This window comes from Pangasianodon hypophthalmus, chromosome 19, assembly GCF_027358585.1.
Source record: "Pangasianodon hypophthalmus isolate fPanHyp1 chromosome 19, fPanHyp1.pri, whole genome shotgun sequence".
Taxonomy (NCBI): domain Eukaryota; kingdom Metazoa; phylum Chordata; class Actinopteri; order Siluriformes; family Pangasiidae; genus Pangasianodon; species Pangasianodon hypophthalmus.
Window position 1 is genome coordinate 3,228,573 of NC_069728.1, and position 22,088 is coordinate 3,250,660.

Here is a 22,088-nt window from a genome sequence, read left to right on the forward strand (position 1 = left end):
ACCAAGATCCAAGAGCCTCTCATTAATAAATTTTCCACCATCATGAGGCCATAAGAGCTCATCTAAAGCTCTGACAAGACACACAGTGTGGTTATGATGGGGAACAGAGAAAACCAGGGTGAGAATGACAGCAAGAATAATACAAGGTTAAGAAGGAAAGGAGTTTTTTTTTAAGAATTGATGCATATGTAAACAGCTTGGCATACATATGCTCGCACCATCCCCTTAACTCATATACGCTCCTTCTCATACAAAACACACACACACACACACGCACACTGAGACTCTTCCCCCCAGTTCTCTCGGACTGTCTCCTCTGTAATAAGCTCCAGATGTGGTGCTGAAGGGGGTGAGGCGCTTGTATGTCATCCGCTGCGCTCGCGGCCCGTCTGAGGGGACGCCGGCAGGGCTGAAGGAGGGAGCGAGGGCCCCAGGCCCGAGGTGCTGCGGATGGGGCGAGCAGGTCACTGCCTACGCACATCTGGAAGCACTTCAGGTCAACAAGGCCAAGGCTGCCTGAAAGGTGAGACATACACACCCTGGCCTGGTGCAAGAAACACGCAAGAGTTCAGAGTGCATGATACACAACATACATTACTGAATCTGAGTTAACAAACCATGATCCTATTGTCTTTTATAGAATAGCTTTTAAAAAGTTCAACATTGATGCATCTAATAGGTGTACAAGGAGAGGGAATAGTCATTGCCTTGATGCAGGGATGATTACTGCCATCTTTATTCTATATACCTATAGTCTTTTTTTTTCGTGAAGGGCAGGATAGCACGATAAGGACATTTATGGACAGTAGTACGTGTGTACCAGTATGGAGTAATATCAAACTATAATAAGTACACTGGTCCTCAGACTACATGCCCCCGTGGGAAAAAAGATAGGGTAGAAAAGTTGAAGCTACATGATGTGTAACATCAAAAAACAAACAAACAAAAAAAGAATCTCAAAATCTTGGCCTGTTCCAAATAAACCCCGAATCGTAAGTTCATCAAGAAGCTCCCATAAAAGTACTTCAGTTATATTAAAACAACATTATGTTTGTTTTGAGAAATGTGGGGCCGGCCAAAAATAAAGAAATTAGAAAGTAATTTATATGTTAAAAGTAAAAAGCAATTCAGGAATCTTTTTTTTTTTATTCGAATCACTTAATTAATAATAATCAATGATTAAAAGCATAGAAAAAAAGCTAGGAAAGAAAAGATTTTAAATCAGTTATTACTTTCTCACACTGGAACTGGACATTTTTCAGAAAATATCAGTATATTCAAAAGATCTGAAAATCAGCGTGAGTGCACTGTTTAAAAGCGTGTTTTACTTTTTGAAAATATGTGTCACATTTAGAAACAGAGACGAGAAGAGAAGTCTGTTTTGGGAGAAAAAATCAGATCTGAGATGAATAAAACAAGCATTTACTACACTTTCTAAATAAATCATTCTCTCACACACAGTTCCACAGAGATGTACACAACACCAACCCTGTTTAAAGTCACAGCACCCTGATTCACACCACTGTAATTAATCAGGAAATTATGGGAATCATGATGGGAAAAATGAGTTTGAGAAATTTATTCTTAGCATATTAGTTAAAAAGGGGGAAAATGTTTTTTTTTTTTTTTTTTTTTTTTTTTTTTTTGGTCATGATGCCGTTTTCTCTGCTGCCTGCAACAGAGCTGTTAGGAACACATTAGGTGATCTGTCCTTTAGAACCAATTTTAATATGCGTGATTACTGCTTGAAATGCAAGTCTCTTTATTCCCATATGCTTTGCAATTATGAAATGGCATACAGATTAAAAAAAAAAAAACAGGAAGTATAAGTTGTCCTTGAAAAACTAATTACATTTGTGTTAGTATGAGAAGTTACATGTATCACCATGAACCAACATCTTACGTGTCAGTGGTACAGTAGGTTATATAGAATGAAATGTATTTAAGACATGACCTTCCTCGTTGAACACAACAAGGTTAGCTGTTCGGTATGGAGATGTTCCTTCAGCTTTTTAGAGTTCAGGTGGATTGGTCATGCACATCTAACAGAGCTGGAGAATCCAAGTTTTTTTTCGATGGGTTTCCAGCAAATGAACCTTTTCATCCAGGTCTTGTGTAAATTCAAACTTAAGCAAACTACAATCATCCACTGGCTTCTTTGAAGAACACACTTCATTCAGTTGACTCTAATTTAAAGCCATAAAAAATGAAAAAAGGGGGTTAAATCATCCAGACACTACGTCTGCCTTGCAGTCTCCACATTAGTCCAGATATATGAAGAGTTTCATTTCCTCAGAAAAGTATCTACATTCATCAGCAGTGATGAAGATGGTAACAAAAAAAAAAAAGCCAGCGTTGGAGGGGGGGAGGAAGAACCATAATTCCAGAAGGAGGGTAGGATTGTTCCATTCCCAATGGAGTTTTGAAGAAAGAGGAATCTCAGACCAATTTGTCCCATTCTTTAAGGCTTTCTAAGTCATCCAACTCCTACGAGGCTTCCTCTTCTCCATTTCCATCCTCCCTTCTTTACTCTCTCACCCCCTCGTCTCAGTTAACAGTGGGGACCTGGTTGAGGCTGTACTCCTTGGCTTTTAGTCTTAGGTTAGCAATGCTGTTGGCCATGTTCATTCCCTGGGTGGAAGTGGTGTTGGCACAAGTGGGTGGGTAGGTTGCCATTGTGCTGATGAACAGGAAATAAACAAAAGCAAGAATGAATACACAATGACAGATTTTAAAAAAAATCTATAAACATCTATAAACAATCTATAAACATTCAGACATCTCAGATATTATATACACTATATACAATATGTTATTTTTGGTTCAAACACCAAAGAGGCTCTCTGATTGTTGCTACATATCTAAGATTTAAAAAATCACATAGAGTAAAATTTAAAAAAAGTACTTGCTTTCTGTGGGCAGCATTTTCTGTGGCACTCGCACTGGCCCTCCCTCCGAACTCGGAAACCAGCTTAAGAATATATAAATAGTTATTAAGGCTTTATATGTACTTTATTAACATGTAATAATTGTGCACATCAGTGCATTAGGCAAAAAGACAACCCCAAATCTACATTAGCTTGTTTTACTGGCCTCGTTTCTAGTTGTGAGCATAAATATGCCAGAAAGTGGTTAAGAAACACATTTGCACAGTCAGAATTTGAGCGTTTGGCCCGAGTGGCCTGGTCAGCTGTTCTGTACAGCTCAAAAGAACAGACATCACTGTAGACCATAACCATCGTAACCAGAGTCACAGAAAATCCTGCCCAGTGAAGCTTTCCTCCTCACTTTGTTAGCATGTATCTTATAACCCAGAGGTCACAGGGCACAGAGGTGGATTTAACACGGTTTGTTTTCAGATTATCACCTAACGGCGAGGGGTTGAGTTCCTGAGGTCCACCCCTTCCCTACTGAGAGAGACTACTATGCAGAACTGCTTGAGAATGTACGACAGTCTGTGCTGCTTTATTTGATCAGTTTGACTAGGAAATCTTTTCATCATAGCACTTTATTTTCTTTGCAAATTGCCTTTTTAGTTATTTCGTTCATTTCAGTAGCAACAAAGGCCGAATTCTTTTGCATTAGGAAAAAAGGCAAATAGCCAGAACGTCAAGCTGGTGGAAATAAACAGAACAGTGCCTGAGACTGGGCTAGTAACGCAGATACAGCAGAGGTCATGTGCCGAGAGGAAATGAAAGGAAAACAAAGCAGATAGCTGGAGGGCATGCTGGGATTGAGCGGGGCATGAGAGTGGCACAAACGACACGGTAAGGTTACTGGGGTTACCTGTAAGGGGTGGCGCTGCCCCAGGATAGGTAGTCATTGGGACGTGGGGCGGGACGAGGCACAATGGGCTGCTCCACTGCTGTTACATCTCCTGAGTAGGATTTGAGGAGCGAGGCATTCTTACTGGCCAACATGGCTCGCTCGTTACGGCGGAACTTCGCTCGTCGGTTCTGAAACCACACCTGTGGGACGAGGAGTGGAAATTATTATTCTCAATGCAATTATGAAAGCCCAGAGGTTACACAGATGGCATGATCAAACAGTCTATAATATATATATATTTAATATAAGGTGCATTATTATCTGTTTTGTTTCAGGTTAAATTATACCCCAACTAAAAAAAAAAAGCTACTGAAATAGAGAACTCAGGTTTTTGTGTGTTATGAAAAATGATTAATTGAAGAGCTGAATTTGGTAAAGCAAAATGATAAATGATAAGCCTATGTATGATGCACAACCTGCTTGATACTCCTTTCAACTTTTTACCACAAAACTAAAATAATAATAATAATAATAATAATAATAATAATAATAATAATAATAATTTAAAGGCCTTAAACTCATGCAGAGATAAATAAAATGAAGTGTTTCATTTAAGTGAAATATGATGCACTAAATCATTTATGTGTCCAATGTGCTTTCCATGTGAAAAGAAATGCAGCATGGAGATTATTGTGTAACTACATTTTTCAGCAAGACACACTGCTAAAACAAATAGAAATCACTGTGGAATTGTTGCTAAGTGTGAAAAAATCTCCAGAATTTTCTCATCACATGTCATGCTGTCAGCTTGAAAACAGATTTTGAAGCTCAAAGTGTAGTTTGCCGATGATGCTCTTGTGCTTTCTTGTCCACCATAGAAGAGTGAAAGACTATAACGGAGCAATATGGAGCATCTTATCGCACTAGAAATATCATAACGCGCGCGTACATTAAAAATAGACAGACAAACATGCAAAACATATGAGACCTATGGTGCGATAAGCTCTCACAAGCCCTGTACAAGGATGAAATGATAGAGCTAGGCATAGTGGAGTGCCACTCTTTTTGTTCTAAACAGTGGTGGAGACACAGAACAAGACTCGCTTCCCAAGCCAAGGTCTGGTGGAGGCGCAGTGTCCGGTTACGCAGTGCTTCAGGAATGAGCTCAAAGTCGCTTTTATCAAAGCCTCTCGGAATCGCTCACCCTCTCTGGGACACATTAATTGCAGATGTGTTTTCTCTCGCTTTTTTCTTTCTTTTCCTCTCTCTCCCTCTTGATCTATAAATGGGCACAATCCCCATCTTTTAGCAAAAAAAAAAAAAAAAAATCCCTCTCATTATAACATGTGGAGACCGTCTCTGGCCTGGAGCATGTGCTTTCGGTCTGCTCTCTTCCATGTAAATCTCTGATTGGGGCTTTTTTTATACGCCAATGTGGCTGGTACACAAAATATCACACAAACCAAACACTGATGTGACTTCTTCATACACATGTTAATCCATATTATACAATCTTATTATTTCCCAAATTTAACCTGTTCTGGACTCAATATATTAATTTTTTTGGACAGATGTTCATATTTGGTTCTCATATTTGGTAGCTAGTATATATATATATATATATATATATATATATATATATATATATATATATATATATGTATGTATGTATATATATATGCATGTATATGTATGTATGTGTGTGTGTATACATATATATTGTGTATATATATATATATATATATATACACTATGGGCAGTTGACACAGTAATGAATTTAACTCACTATAAACAATATCTCCTGATGTATACACCATTATATAAAATGACTATGATCTCCGTTCCTGGCTGAGTGCTGTATTCCGAGGTCTTTAATATGAAGGGAACATAGTAACTTAATCAAATGTGTAAAACTGAGCTGATCAAAGGCCAGGCTAATTTGAGAAGCTTGATGTATGTGGAATTTGAACATACCTGCACTCGGGCCTCGGTGAGATTGACCCTACGGGCCAGATCCTCTCGCACAAAGGCGTCAGGGTAGTGCGTCCTCTCGAACACTCGCTCCAGCGCCTGCAGTTGGCTGCTGTTGAACGTGGTTCTGTTCCGCCTCTGCTTACGCTTCTTCTTCTCCTCTGAATTCAACTGTTCATCTGTCCATACCATCACAAACATCTCGCATAAGTTCAGAAGTTTCAAATCACAGCCTTTTTGTACTTCCTATCAAATGTATGGGGTGTGATGCATTAGCTACACTTTAAATCATTTCTGTCATTAAAATACTGTGTTCAAACCACTACGATACTCCAAAAGTGTTTTACAGTATGAAACGGCAGCCCATGTGGCATTCTGGGAAAATATTCACAATACCATCTGATTATACTGTATCAAAGCACCTTACTGTATAGATAATATAACACTGCTGTGACAATTATTACAATGTAATAATACAGTAAAACATACAGTATCATTAACTAGTCAGCAGAATCGTTTCCCTGAAGAAACTATATCTGACTAAGTTTTCAAATGTCCTTTTTTTTTTTTTTTTTTTTTGTAAAAAGCATGGCTTTAGCAATAGTACAACAAGCATAAATCAGAGTTAAAGCTAGGCAATGCCAGGTAATGCTAGCCTAGCTATATAACAAATATTTGCTAGCTAGCTTGCTATTTTAAAATGAAATCCCATGTAGCTTTTTTTTTTTTTTTTTGGTTATAATATACCGATTACACTGTCACAGTTGATCTTATTGTTCAAGTTCCTATTATGGAATTTCATATGATTTGTTTGTGAATTGAACTGAAATTATTGCTTTAATAAACTCATTTTTACAAGATTATTTTGTTAGTCTTTTGAACTCTTTCAGATTTATTTAAGATGTCTATTTGGCAATAAAATACAGTACTGTGTAAAAGTCTTAGGCACATTCAAAGAAATGCTGTAGAGCAAAGATGCCTTCAAAACTAATGAAACTAAATGTTTCTACATTAAAAAGAAATACTATAAAGAGTAATAGACAATGAGTAATAAATAAAACAAAGACAATATCTGGTGTGACGATCCTTCACTTTAAATAAAATAAAACAGTATCTCAGGTGCAGTGTGTGCAGTTTTATAAGGAAATGAGCTGTAAGTGTTACTGAGCATCTTGCAGAAGCAGCCACAGTTCTTCTGGAGACTTTGACTGTTGACTCGCTTCTTATTTCTGCAGCAAAATCCAGCAGCCTTCATTATGTTTTTATCTGTAAAGTGTCCATTATGTAATCGGCTGCTTTCTTTACTGGCATACAAACATTTTTCTGTAATTCAATTTAATTAAATTTTGTGCTGGAAACCTAATGTTTGGAATCTAAAATGTTTTTGTACTGAATCAATAATGTAGAAATCACAAAATAAAAATCCATAACAAAGTTTGTACTAAAAAAAAATAGGGTGCTTTTGCACAAAGACTTATGCACAGTACTGAAGATACAACAACAATATAACTGTAAAATTAAAGAGATGCTTTTAAAAATAATGTTACCAATATATCCCTGTAAAATTATAGGTTTGCACTTTATTTAAAAAAAATACCACATGCCGTAATGAAGCATTACAATAAGAATGTTATTAAAAATATTAATTGTAGTAAATAACTGGCAATTCTGCTGCCAGCCAGTTACTGTAAATTTACATGGTATTTTTTTGTAGCATATGTTACACCTACACTTTAAAATAACAGCAAAATAAATAGAATCCTGGAAGATCTCGTAGTGGCTCTTTGGGCCGTGACACGAGTGAAACCTCTTAGACGTACCTTCAGTATCTTCAGTTACTGCAAAACATCAACCCAGAGATTCCTAATTTACACAAGAACGCCCAATTATTCCTAGTCGATCCTTTAAAATTTTTTTGTGTATATTTGGTTAATATTCTACTTTGGAAAGGGGACTTAAATTATTATTATCATTATTTTTTTTAATTATTGTTATTATTTTTAATAAATTGAGACCCAGCATTATTTACAGTAAACTATAAGCATTTACACTCACACCTATAAAAATTCTCATATTTTGTAACACTCATTTTCAAATCATTTTTAAACATTTCAGACAGTAATTAGTTACTAAGTTACAGGCCTGTGTCCTGCTGTTGCTCATAAGACCAGGGGGGAAAAACATCAGCAAAGATTATGCAGTAAAACACGCCATGATTAGCTACACTCATTAACGGCATGCGGGAATATCCTTCTTCCTGATTGGTCACCACACTAATAATCGCTGTATCTGATTGGCTGTTCTTTGGTCAGTGAAGCCCGCACCTGTACCTGTCCAGGAGATTACCATAAACCGAGTTTAACACAAAAATCATTGCGGTAATTCATTCAAAACACTATACACACACTATTTCAACTGTACATACCCTAATCAAGTAGTATTTCAGATGGTTTTTTTATTATTATTTAGGTCTTTTATGTATTTAATTTCCCTACATGAAGTAGGGCTAATTGCACAGACATGGCGGCGGAGGCTGTAGCATAATTAGCTCAGCATGTTTGTGGGAATCATTAGTGTATTCAAGAACTCGTTAAACTTCCGCACTTTATTGGAAATTCGCTTTAACGGAGTTTCCATGTAAAACACACACACACACACACACACACACACACACACACAGTGGTGCGGGTCGGATATATAAGCTACAGAAATGATGTAACTTTTAAACACTATATATGTATGTATGTATCTCTCTCTCTCTCTCTCTCTCTCTCTCTCTCTCTCTCTCTATATATATATATATATATATATATATATATATATATATATATATATATATTCTTTCTTTTCTTTTCTAAGGGACTGATATCAGTATAAAGTCAGTATGTGGCTTGTCAGTCCCATGATATAAATTTAGCTTCTTCGCTATTGCAAACATGGTCTCAGTAAAGAGCATATATATGTTTATCTCGATGAAAACAAGCCCACATGATAAACAATAAGGCTTCTGCAATTTTAGCGACATTACGGTAATTGATAAAATGGTCAAATAGTCTTTTAAACTAGAGCACACTTTTAATGCTCAGAAACAAAGCGTGAAAAAATGAATGAAATGAAATTTAAACCAGGAGGAAAAATAAAATTTGCTAGAAAAAGAAAAAATATATATCAGGCTATTAAAGACTTTCGGGGATATTACAGCGAAAAAGGAGTATATATAATATATAATATAATATATAAGACTATTTTTTTATTTAAACGATATATTTTTTTCTTTACATTATCACTTTATTATCACTTCTGTGCGGAGTGGATTTAACTGGACTGGGCCTGAAATCCTTGGCACAAATAAATGAACAAACAAACAAACAAACAAACAAATAAATAAAATTATATATATATATCGCACTTTTATGATTATGATCCTGATGAGTCATTATATATATAATAGATTTGTTTATTAATTTGTTTACTGCAAATTAAACTGAAATGAAGTGCTGTATGTGCAGCGCGCGCCCGCATTATGGACAGTAATTTAGCTATTATCGGGTGTTATAAATGTTTAGGTTTGTGATGTATCCAAATCTGAATTGTGAAAGTTTCAATTAAACAAGATTTAGTTCCAGAAAGAAGGAAGGACCTTAACTATATATTACATTGTATATATATATATATATATATATATATATATATATATATATATATATATATACACACATTGAAGGAAATGTGAAAGCATCATTTAAAATGAAATGCTAGTTAAGAGAAACACTCGTGCTCGGGTCGTGGGCAGCATCAGTGTAAAAAACACACTCCACACTCCACAGTTCACTTTGCGTAATCTAATCTGTGCACGTGTTAATGTGGGAAACTGCTGTGCTAAGTGTTCATAAGAGCAGCGGTCCCGTGAACGCGCGCTGGAAAGAGGAGGGGTACTCGCGTGGAGCTTCATAACAACACCTCTATCTATAACCAGAGGTTAAATTTATCCGTAAAATATCTTTAAACCAACAGAAAATTCGCTCCCAAGTTCACTAAAGCGCATTGCGATTCAGACTTGCACATGATGCGGGGATCATAATTTGGATATGTGTAAAGCTGTCTAGTAATGTCTAGTATTAAAATAGCTATTTATATTTATAATATATATATATATATATATATATATATATCTCCGATCAGTGCACACTGCGTGTTTGCTGAGTGCGCTCGCGCTCCAGGCTGCACTTACTCTCCGGTTGCGCCGTGTCGCTGCCGCTGGTCAGACCCGGAGACTCCAGCATGGTCCTGCCCGTCTCCGCCACGCTCTCATCCGCCTGCGCGCCCACCATTTCCCCTGCTTCTTCCAGATCCAACAGGTGGCTCACCGAGAAGTTCTTTTTGGCCTGCAGGTTGTCCACGTTGGCTGTGATGGGGCTCTCCAGTCTGCTGGGCACCGCCACGGCTCGTCTGTCCATTACATGCGCATAGCTAGAAGTCATGACGCAAACAGGCTAGCGCAGAAACAAAGCACGGAGCAACAACAGCGGACGAGCAAAACCGTCCCTCGCATAGGCCACCGGAATATGTAGGAATACCTGTCTCCAAAACGTCTTTCTTTTGTCGTACTTGAATTTAAATTGAATTTGGTCACGGATCCGGAGTAAGTGGAAGTGTCAATTCCGTGGGGAGAAAAAAACACAAACCTCCGCTGTTTGGAGGCGCGTCTCTCCGCCTTTGCGCACAGATGCAACTTCACCACGAAGCGCTTTTGCTCCGATTCCGTGGTAGTTTCCTTATGGGGGGAGAGAGAGAGAGACAGAGAGAGAGACAGAGAGAAAAACCCGAAAGCTTTCACTCCACGTCGCTGTCAGCGCGCGTGCCTGAGACTGAGCGCAGTTTGCCGGAATGCCGCTGCCTAAACACATGCGCGCGCTCGTAAAAGCGGGCTGGCCCGTGAGCGCGAGGAGGCTGGACACACTAGCGCCTCGTCGAAGCTCCGTGTCCAGGCACTACACACCCACCCACACACACACACGCACACACACGCACACACACACGCACTCATGAGAAGGGAACGCAGCTCGTGGCACTTCAAACGTTAGCAAGCGGCAAAGGCCCGCGCGCAGAAAAAAAAAGAGGCCCCCGGGAGAGAAGATCGGCCTAATAGGCTCTCGTAATTACGTGGCAAAAAAAGGTTTTGTGCCGTGTCTGAGGTTGCACAGACCCCTGGTGTCTGCTCTCCTGTCCCCTGCACTCCACCGATTACAGCAGCGTTAACAGAAGTCGCTCCAGAGCGCGCGCGGAAAATAACGGGAATAAAAGGAAAACAAGAAGCAGGGACTATAAAATCACAGACTTTATCAGAGGGCGGGATTATGAAGTCATGTGTCGATAATGTAGGCTACTTAGAGCGAGGGATTCCCAAATTAGTGAAGTATGTGACTAATGAGCAGTTTCAGGAGCATGTGTTAGAGGGAAATCACCTCGACTCTGTTTCACTGCGGCTTCACCAGCACGGAGTGTAAATCATCTAAAAGACAAGGCTGGAATCTGCTGAATCCAGGACGCACTGGATTCCCAGTTTATCAGTAAAACAGGTGATAACAGGTATAAGACCAACTTAACCAAAATATCAGAAGCCTGTCAGGATCTACAAACTGCTCCAAGGCTCTGCTGACTCTGGTGCTGTTTGTATTCTGAAACTGATCCCCAGTCTGGAGGCTGTCAGTCCTTCTGTAGACTAGATCTGTTCTGTTCTTTGTCTAAGTGATGAATATTTTAGTTACTTGGATATGGAGATGGATCTGTTTCCGTCACTAAGGCAGACTGAGCAGTGTGTTTTGGGCACCTGGCTGTGCGCCTCTTGGCAGGTAGGCCTGCAGTGCGCTTTAATGGATGCCGTCTATAGGCTTCTCATTGCCTCAGATATCACTTCAGCTTTCCAAAGCCCCAGATCCAGGGGGGAAAGAACACTTGATGCCATCAAAGGCAGAGGGATTGAAACCAGATGTGCCGCTCTCCTTCTTTCCGTGTATTTAATTAAGCCGCCGGTGGGACAGAGTGCACTTTTTTTTTTTCATCATTAGTTTTCCCTCCACATTCCTCCTCCTGCCTCCGCTTTAACCCGCTGCCATCAGCTCTGCCAGGCTCGCAGCTCAACCCTCAAGCCTCAATCCTCAAGCCTCAATCCTCAATCCGCACTAGAAACTCTAAATCACTCCTGCTTTTCCCCTCCACTGCCTTTCAGGAATAACATCTAGTCTAATATATAATGCGCACAAAGCTCCCGACACAGTGACAGAAATATAATTTTATGTCTTAGAAAAGGTGATGGTTATAATAAGCAGCCTCTAATATTATTATAGTTATTGCGTCACCATATCAGCATGGGAACTAATGACAGCATGGTGGACATTAACACAGCGTCAGGCTACTGGATCAGGAAATTTCATCTGAACCAAAGCGCTAGAATAATAATAATAACAACAAAAATAATTATAGTAATAATAATAATAATAATAATAATAATGATAACAACAACAACAATAATAATAACAATAATTATAGTAGTAGTAATAATAATAATAATAATAATAATAACAACAACAACAACAATAATAATAATAATAATAATAATAGTAATAGTAACAATAATAATAAAAATAACAACAACAACAACAACAACAACAATAATAATAATAATAATAATAATAATAATAATAAACACGTTTTCTGAAACGAAATCTGAGTTAGTTATCCGGTCAGCACTTTTCTTTTCTTTTCTTCTTGTTTTTTTTGCATCACAGGAAATAAAATTTAAATATCAGGCCACAACATTTCATCAAAGCTTCCGGATTGTAAACGTCATTAAATCGTGTCGGTGACATCACTACCAATGAACGCGTCCTACTTCATTAAATAACAAGTTTTCTTTGTTTTTTTTATTTTATTTTTTTTTTTTTTAACAAAAGCTCACAGAATGCTTGGTAATTCAGTTAGTCTCTGAACAATTCAGAGTCATACCGTTTGGGGTGTTATGTAATGAAATGATATCAGATCAGTGGTTTAATAATAAAGCAGTTTAACGACGTGGTTTTATTGCGGAAAGGCGCAGGTGCGCGCGCGGGACAGAAAAACCTCCTGATTTCCAACAAACACATTACTGCTTTTCCATGCACGTGAAATAAACAAACAAACACACGGAATAAGCGTCAGGACCTTTTATAGACTACATTATTATTACATAATAATAATAATTATTATTATTCCATCATAATATCTTTTTCTGTCAGTGATATTTATTTATTCATTAGTTTGTTTGTTTGTTTGTTTAGTTATTATGAGCTAGTGTTTAAGTAGGCTAGTTAAACCGCCGTTAGTCATGAAAATAAATTCGTTTAAAAGAACACTTGCAGACAGAAAGACGATTAAAAAGTGGTCGCTGATCAGCAGTATTTCTGTTCTGCTCAACACAACAGCGAAGAATTCACAGCTTTTCCTCTCTTCTTCTTCTTCTTCTTCTTCTTCTTAATTCTAGCCTCCTGGGTTTGGCAAAAACAAGCCATGACATCGTCAGTGGATCCATTTCACACACTTTCACACTGTAGCTGTTGCTTTCATTTAATACACTACAGACTGCTGTTGCCTAATGTCTAATCACGGTGCGGTAATTAGCGGCGGGAGCGCGCGCGCGCGGTGCGGCAGGCCCGGTCACCGCGCGCGCGCGCCTTTACAGGCTAAAACCTGCAAAACAAAAAACACACAAACATGAACACAAACACAAACATGAATACACAGTCAACGCTCTAAAATCACGAGGGTCAAATTAAACTCCTATAACCAGCCACCAAGCAGTCAGTAGTCACCAAGTTAGTGATCATAGCAGGCTCAAATCTATTTGTTGTAAAGTAAATAAATAAATAAATAAATAAAAAGTAATAACAGGGATTATTTTTTATTTAAACAACAGATATGAATCTAAGAATACCAAAAACAAATGTACACATAAACAAATGTATATATATATATATATATATATATATACACACACACACACACACAGATATATATATATATATGTGTGTGTGTGTGTGTGTGTGTGTACATTTTGTGTAAAAATGTATTACAAAGGTGCTTGTTCTTCTTCTTCTGCTTATTATTATTATTATTATCATCAACAACAACCACAATACTACTACTACTACTACTACTAATAATAATAATAATAATGATAATGATGATGATGATGATGATGATGGTGGTGGTGGTGGTGGATATGTTTATGATATAAAGTGTATATGAGGAGAAGCAGCTGAGACTGAACTGAATTGCCGTTTGCTCGGGATCAGGTCAGAAAGCTGCCTGCGTGACTCCGGCTGTAGAATCTGAGACACGACTGAGGGGCTGGATGTGAATTCCCTGGTCGCTGTAATCAAGAGAGAGCAGAACGCTCAGAGTCAACACACACACACACACACACACGCACACAGAGCCTGTTAATGGTAATTAGGGAAATACAGGCGGACAGGAGAACACGGAGTTGCTCTAATCAGCAGTGCAGGTCAGAGCAGCAAACCAGGAACATTCACCCAAACTGGAACCAAATCCGAGCATGAAGCCTGCGCTCAGTCATTAATGCGCTCCTGTTCAGCACACAAACCCCAGAACAGTCCCTGCGCGGATACACGTTTCCGTCGGTATGTTTGTTACAAAGAAATTTGGAATATGTAGGCAATTAAATGCACATTTATTTATATTTATTTGCTCCTACAGCCAAATAAATATATAGCACTTTAAGTACTATATATATGTTTATATACGTATATACCTATCTAAGGAAACAGTTATGTTTGTATAAAATAAATAGATCAGCTCAAATTAGATTAATGCAAAACTGAAAATAATTCATATGGTGAATGTCTTCAGAAGCACACGAGCTGACTGCACTGGGAAAATGCTCGTGTAGTGAGTGAGCGCTGCTGTGGTTTCCACAGAGTTCCTTCTAATGCTCTGCTGCTTAATGCTCATTAAGAACTTCACCCTTCCGTCAAGGTCGGAATTAAAGCAGGTTGCAGGATGCAAGAGCTGCTTCACATGAGACCGCTGGAAGAAGTTGATCGAGACATTTTTTCGGACTTCTCGGGTTACGGGGCTTTTTTCAACCTGCCTGGGTCGAGCAGCGCTACATAAATCAGCTGCAGTGCTGCCGAGCCGCCTCCCTCTCTCTCTCCCTCCCTCTCCCTCTCTCTCTCCACCTCTCTCACCCCCCTCCCCCCCCCCCCCTCTCTCCCTCTCTCCACCTCTCTCACCCCCCCCCCCTCTCTCTCTCCCTCTCTCTCTCTCTCTCCACCTCTCTCACCCCCCCTCTCTCTCTCACTCTCACCCACCTCCCTCTCCCTCTCTCTCCTTCTCTCTCTCTCTCTCTCTCTCTCTCTCTCACTCTCTCCACCTCTCTCACCCCCCCCTCTCTCTCTCTCTCCCTCTCTCTCTCCCTCTCCCTCTCCCTCTCTCTCTCTCTCTCTCACTCTCACCCACCTCCCTCTCCCTCCCTCTCCCTCTCTCTCCTTCTCTCTCTCTCTCTCTCTCTCTCTCTCTCTCTCACCCACCTCCCTCTCCCTCCCTCTCCCTCTCCCTCCCTCTCCCTCTCTCTCCTTCTCTCTCTCTCTCTCTCTCTCTCTCCCTCTCTCGCACTCACCTCCCTCTCCCTCCCTCTCCCTCTCTCTCCCTCTCTCTCTCTCACCCACCTCCATCTCTCTCTCTCTCTCTCTCTCTCTCTCATGTAGGGAAACAGAAGAGAGATGCAGAAAAAAAATGTAACCCATTAAACGTCATACCATACCCAACCCATACCCAAGCTACCACCTTATTCGGTTTCCTCCATACATTTACTTATTAGTCTTTTCAGTATGATCAAGTATGATCAGTCTCTACTGGATTACTGACAGGTCAGCAGTGAGGTCCACCCAGCGGCTCAGAGTCATGAGTGCCTCCAGAGATACAAGACTGAACTGAATAAGTCTCATTAAGGTTAGGATTTCCAAAATGGACAGATTCATAGAGAGAGAATATGAACATCTATAATTAAATTTATGCTTAAGAAATGCACTTAATGTATCTGAAAGATATTACTGTAATAAATAGCCTAATATATATACAGATAGGAAATGAGTCGTGTTCCAAAAGGTCTGATCAGCATTATCTCCTTAACACGTAACAAGAGATATGGAAAAGAGCTGAACATCTGGAAATATATTCCTGTACATCTTAGATGTTATGAACAACTTGCTACACTCTGGAAGCCCTTTACAGCCTCTTAAAAAATATTTCTGTGTATTGTCTTATAATTAGAAGATATCAAGTCATAATTTCAAGATAGCAAATCATTATGAGAAACTGAGTCATAATTTTTACATACTAAGTCATCATTATGAGATAGTGTCATCTTTATCTTGTTATCTATATCTTGTTATCTCATAATTAAGACTTAATGTCTCAATTATGACTAAGTACCTCAAAATTATGATTTTGTAGCTCGAAATTATGACTTGGTATATCATAATTATAACTTAGTATCTCATATTAATTAGACAATACACATGATTTTTTAAGAGGCAGAAATGGGCTACCACACAACGCTGTCTCCACCACACTGTTAAATTCTGGATTACTGTAATACAGCATATCCTTTGTTATTTGTCTTGTAGGTTAAGCTATAGTGCTTTATGATTTATTGGTTTGCTACACAAGTTATATTTTACTGTCCTTTCAGATACTATTGTGACAGCTCAGGCAAAACATGAGTAAGGACTGTTTATTAATGCTTTTAGATTCTCAGTTGCTCACTGGTGGAAGAGCTGAGAGAAGATAACCTGAATCTTTTTTTGTCAATATGATATGGCCTACTGATTATGGCTGAATAGGAAACAGCACAACAAACTTACTTATTACATACCTATTAATTACTTACCCAGAATCAGAATCACCTTTACTGCCAAGTACCATGGGTTTTACATGTACAAGGACTTTGTCTTAGTGTACTGGTGCTTAGTAATTACAGTAAAATACAAGAAATAAAAATAATATTAATCAGATAAACATTGTAAGGTAAGATAAGAAAGTAAAAGAGAAAAGTGAAAGTTATGAAATGAGAAGCATAAATATAAAGAAACTGTAATGCTATGATAACCATGAGCATAAATATAAACATATAAAAATTTAGGAAAATAAAAATAAAGACATTAACTGTACATTAATTAATGTAATGCATATGAAACAGCAAAGTGGGGTTTTTCAGTAACGTCCACCGAGGCGGATAAGAAACCATGGTTACTTACTACATATAGTGTTATGGAGAGCATTATAAGAAACCTAAACCCTGAACAACATGCATATTAATGTTTATAATTAATATGATCTTCAGTGGCATGTAAGATTTAATTTATAATGAAATTCTGATTGAACTTTTTAACTTTAAACCTCTTTCATCAATGTGTTGGTCTATTTTAACTTTGTCTAACGGTTTCCTACATTACCTCCAATGCCACTCGACTCCCTGGTGATAGTGACACCAGTGGAAATTTGCTCTCTAAAGCTCATAGAGTGATTTACTCCTGATCTATACACTCTGCTCATACAGATGAGGTACCAACTCTCATGCTAATACCACCATCGGCACCATCATGAGTCGAGTCTTTGCCATAACTCAGCTGTATTTTACTCTGGAACTTTAAGATCAACGTTTGCTGTTTCCACTACACTATAGTACATTGTATTTCTCATTAATATGACACTAAATGTTGCTGAGAAAAGTGCTTGCTCTTTTGTTTTTAGTAGCTAACAGCAGAACCTGAAGATTATCCCTTACAGGTCACTGAGGTTTTTTCTCCTATTAAACACCATTGTAACGATGCAATGTCCACCACCGATTCCTCATGGCGGATAAAAACAGCTTTTCATAGGAATAGCAAAAATACAGCACCAAGCAACAGATTAGCAGCAGAATCAATAAGCTCATCTCAGATATTTCAATATCAACATAGTTAATGCAATTCAGCATGGACTGTCCCTTTAAAAGCCAAGATGTGGAGAGAGAACATTATTCATTATTCATGTCACAGAACTAACCGGATTGAAAGATGCCAGAATCCTGTATGTGGACAAACAAAGAAACTTTTAATGAGTAAAATATTGGTGTTCATTTGTTCAAAAAAATATTAAGTTTATGCTCTTCTAAAAACCAGTATGTTTTTATGTACATTTTAAAGTGCAGGGAAAACAATAAATTTTTTTTGATGACTCAACCTGTACTTGTGTTGTGTTCATCCAATGAAATTCTTTCAACAACCTACATGTCATGGCCCTGGGTGCACATCTTGCTCTACATTCAGCAGTGGTGTGTAGCGTATCTCGAACACTGTTGGCTGTTGTATAATGTAAATTTATTATTGGCATAATTAAGTAATGTTGTGTTGCTTGGTACGGTGGAAGTATTTCAGGCTATCATACTAATAAGAGAACATTATGACCTGTTTTTGTGGGCCACTGCAATGTTTAACAAATCGAAATCATGGTACATATTTTAACCTCTCTAATGTTAACATGGGTGAATTATTTCTTTAACCTAAGACTAATATAATTTGTTTTCCAGACACGTGTGATCTGAGACTACATGCGTCATTTGCCACCACTTATTTCTAGTGCTTGTTATGTCACTATTCAACCATGTAGGAATCCTGCACTGCCTGCAATCCAATGCAAGTTGATGGGGAGATGCAGCTTTTTATGTTGAACTGATGTCATAATCTTCTTCATATCACAGGTAATATAAATATACATGCACCGAAAGTCTGAATCATTTTAGCTGGACAAAGAAACAGAACCAGTAAATGGCTTCTGGCTTCTGGCATTTTGCAACTGCACAGTTCTTTAGACAGCATCTTACAGATTTTATTCAAATGCTAATTATTAGATTTCAATTCAAACATGTAATATTTGCAACTGAATTTCCGTTAGGAGTATGTATATTTTAAAACATAACTCAAATTAAATTGCAAAATATGTATTTGTTCATTTGCATTTCAGTCATGGAAGCCATTATACACTGCTATGCACAGAAAAGCATAATAACATTTATTTGCAGTGCCTAAACTGGTATGTTCCTGCAACACTGAAAAAGAAAAAGCAATCCTTCCATGTGATGTTGCACTTTTTTGTCTTCACACTCCTACTTGGTCAAAAAAAATGTTTCTGCAATTCCATTTACATTTTTCCCAACTTTACAGTGACGTACAAGAACGGGGTCTAGATGTAGGCCAAGTTTCCCGAAAAGCATCGCATCACATTGAACACATTTGCTAATATTGCTTTAAGAAAAAATAATACGTTTGCAAGTTTGCACTTTATGTTGATGCTGTAAGTGCATATTAGTGTATCAGTCTGTTTCCTAAAAAAAGCAATTATATCTTTTCACTACACAGTGGTAACAATAAAAAAAAGCCTGTCCTTCTGTATTCCTTGAGCTGGAGGAATAGAGATGTTCATTTCATATGTGCCGAGAACCTGTGTTGGAGTGATGGAAACACCTTATGAACACTAAGAATGAGCCTACCCAGAAGAAGAAGAAGGACGTAGGCACCAGGTTCTAATGCTGGGATCTCCAGTGCAATGCACTTATGAGAATGGTGTGGAGCTTCTTCTGGGTTTAGAATTTCATCTAGTATTTCATTATACTCAATCAGCACTGGGAATGCTAGGCTGACTTCACCATTTAAGCTTTCGATCTGATAGCCAACTGCTCTTTTGCCTGAAGTTTCCATCACTCCAACACAGGTTCTCGCCACATATTCACTGCCATGGATGCTAGATAAATCAAATAATTCTAACCTGCCCAAAAATCTGTTGCTCTGGTCATCCAGCATAGCATACATCTTGATGGTGCATTCGGGTTGCTCTTTTGGATAGACTTTGCATGCCTTCAGTGGGGGGCCAGGATGCAAGGCTGTACTGTACCTATGGCTGTTATACTTAGTGCACTTCAGTGTGGCTTTGCAGTTGAAAGCAATGGGAAGAGGACACAGAGCATCTGAAGCATAGTCCTCTCTCTTTGATGTATGCTTTCTTGACTACAGTAGTTTTTACTCTAAAGCTACGGCATGTTCTCAGGCGATGAGGCTTGTTGTGAATGGTACAGTGTTTAGCTGGATCATACATTATATGGCCAAAAGTATATGAACACCTGATCACATCCATATGTGCTTTTTCACCATCTCATTCCAGATTTAGTCCCCTTTTGCTGTTATATAACCTCCACTCTTCTGGGAAGGCTTTCCACTAGATTTTGGAGTGTGGCTGTGGGAATTTGTGCTCAATCAGCTACGAGAGCAGTAGTGAAGTCAGGAACTGACTTCACTACTGGTACGCTGTCAGCATTCCAATTCATCCCAAAAGTGATCAGTGGGGTTGAGGTCAGGGCTTTATACAGGCCACTTAAGTTCTTCCACATCAACCTTGGCAAACCATATCATCATGGAACTTGCTTTGTGCACAGGGGCGTCGTCATTCTGGCTACTGTCAACAGACTTGGGCCTCTTAGTTCCAGTAAAGGGAAATCTTAATGCTACAGCATACAAAGACATTCTAGACAATTCTGTGCTTCCAACTTTGTGACAGCAGTTTGGGAAATGCCCACATATATGTGTGTGAGGGTCAAGTGTCCACATACTTTTGGTCATATAGTGTATATTGAAGAGCTATGGTACTTGTGTTATGATGTACAGACAAAGACATGTGTACTGACACATGCATCCTGATGTTTGAGAGATTGTGTGGAAAATTCTCAGCACGATTCTCAAAGTCATTATTGCTTGCCAGATTGAAGGTGGAGTCATTTCTCATTTTCACTTGATAGCAGATGAACTGAGTAAAAACGCAAAAGGGGGCATATTATACATTGTATTCCTCTTTGAACATTGATCCCTAAATAGTCTACTTCTCCAGTGAACCTCATGGTAGTTTCTCTACTATGGGGCCAGTGCTGAGGGGAAATGTCTAAGTAGGCCACCTACGTGGATGTAGCCATTTTCTTTTGCAGACTCCAACTCAATTAAGAGATCGCCAAGCTTTCTCGGCTTAAAACATTAATGGAGACTTTACGTAAGTTGTCTAGCCTCTTGCACTCTTCAACTTTGAACTTCGATGGACATTTCCAAAGATCTCTCAGGAGGTCTATGTGGACTGCTCTGAGGCACTTTACAGATGGTTCTTTGCCAAGCCATTTGAACAATGATTGATAACTATTTGAATTTACCTCTTTGCTAGGGATGAAGTCTAAGGCTCTGATTGTGACCTCCATGCCCTGTAGCTTTCAGGATGATCACTAAAGTGGGAGAGACCAGTACTAAAGAGATTGCAATATGCTATATAGTTAGCAAAATCCACCACTTCTGAGGGGTATGTTTCTGAGGGATATGCTTCTGAGGTGTATGCTTCTGAGTGGTACGCTACTGCAATGTTGGTCTACAATGTGCGCAGCTGGAGTTAAGCTGTGGCTGGCAGTCACTAACTCCTAGTCTCAGCTTTGATCTTTCTGTTAGTACAAGAATTAATTTTTCTTTGGGTCTGCTTACACAAACAGAATTGAAGAGGTGTTTCTCATTTCATGGCTCGTTGTGGTGGGCTGCAGGCTGGGGCTATCAACAATAACACAGTTGCCAAATATACAGTTCTAAGCACTCTTTAAATTTCAGATGATGCATTTAAAGGCAAAAGCAAACAAGACTGCAGCAGATTCGCTTATAAACAACAAACATTAGGTTACATATGTTAAGCCTGTCCTAGGAACTCGGTTTTATCAGATAGATCCCTTCTTGTGCACACATGTTGAGACCTTTAACACAAAGTCACATGGTGACCATATGAAATTATAAAATGCCATCATTAATGGACACCATTCCCTTTCACATCTTCTCAGCTCAGATTCCGGAGAGTGCTGGGGAACCCTGCAGAGTTTATAGAACATGGTCACACACATAACCCCACATTGTATTTTACCCTGGAGTGGCGTTTGAATAACTTATACCAGCAGGTCACATGGAACAAACTGACCCTCAGTCTAATTTGAAGGGAGTTCAGATATGATCGCTGCACCCAGTAGAGCCAGTGAGGATGAAATACACCCTGTGCAGTGGCACATTATGATCATACAGGCTTCCAGTCTGTTTGCAGGCTGTGGTGATGACCCCTCAACCAGTGGCCCAAAACTCATAAACAGACATTGTGGCACATGAATAGTTGATTCTATGACCAAATAATTGTTGTTTGGCTCTTGTATGTCCTGGACAAGGTAGGGAACACTCTGCAGATTTACTCTT

General features: G+C 38.8%; 1 protein-coding gene across 3 annotated transcripts; it reads right to left on the reverse strand.

The window, feature by feature from the left end:
* Window positions 1-703: 703 nt before the first annotated feature.
* prrx1b (paired related homeobox 1b) lies at window positions 704-11,042 on the reverse strand. 3 transcript variants are annotated; one of them, XM_034313467.2, is made up of 5 exons: window positions 9,971-11,042; window positions 5,743-5,918; window positions 3,787-3,968; window positions 2,906-2,971; window positions 704-2,680 (listed from the first exon to the last, which is right to left on the reverse strand). In XM_034313467.2, the coding sequence occupies exons 1-5, from the start codon at window positions 10,218-10,220 to the stop codon at window positions 2,548-2,550; spliced, it is 807 nt and encodes a 268-aa protein (XP_034169358.1). In that variant the 5' UTR covers window positions 10,221-11,042; the 3' UTR covers window positions 704-2,547. The 3 variants fall into 3 exon arrangements, with proteins under 3 accessions (XP_034169358.1, XP_034169357.1, XP_034169356.1); XM_034313466.2 differs by having other exon boundaries at window positions 2,910-2,971; window positions 9,971-11,037; XM_034313465.2 differs by lacking the exon at window positions 2,906-2,971 and having other exon boundaries at window positions 9,971-11,033.
* Between the last annotated feature and the right edge of the window lie 11,046 nt (window positions 11,043-22,088).

Excerpts from the sequence above, each read along its gene's own strand:
- prrx1b (XM_034313467.2), bottom strand. The coding sequence starts at position 10,220 with ATGACTTCTAGCTATGCGCATGTAATGGACAGACGAGCCGTGGCGGTG. Across the intron at positions 2,972-3,786 it reads GGCAGCGCCACCCCTTACAG|CTGGTTTCCGAGTTCGGAGG; the intron begins GTAACCCCAGTA and ends TATATTCTTAAG. Across the intron at positions 2,681-2,905 it reads ATGCTGCCCACAGAAAGCAA|CACAATGGCAACCTACCCAC; the intron begins GTACTTTTTTTA and ends CCTGTTCATCAG.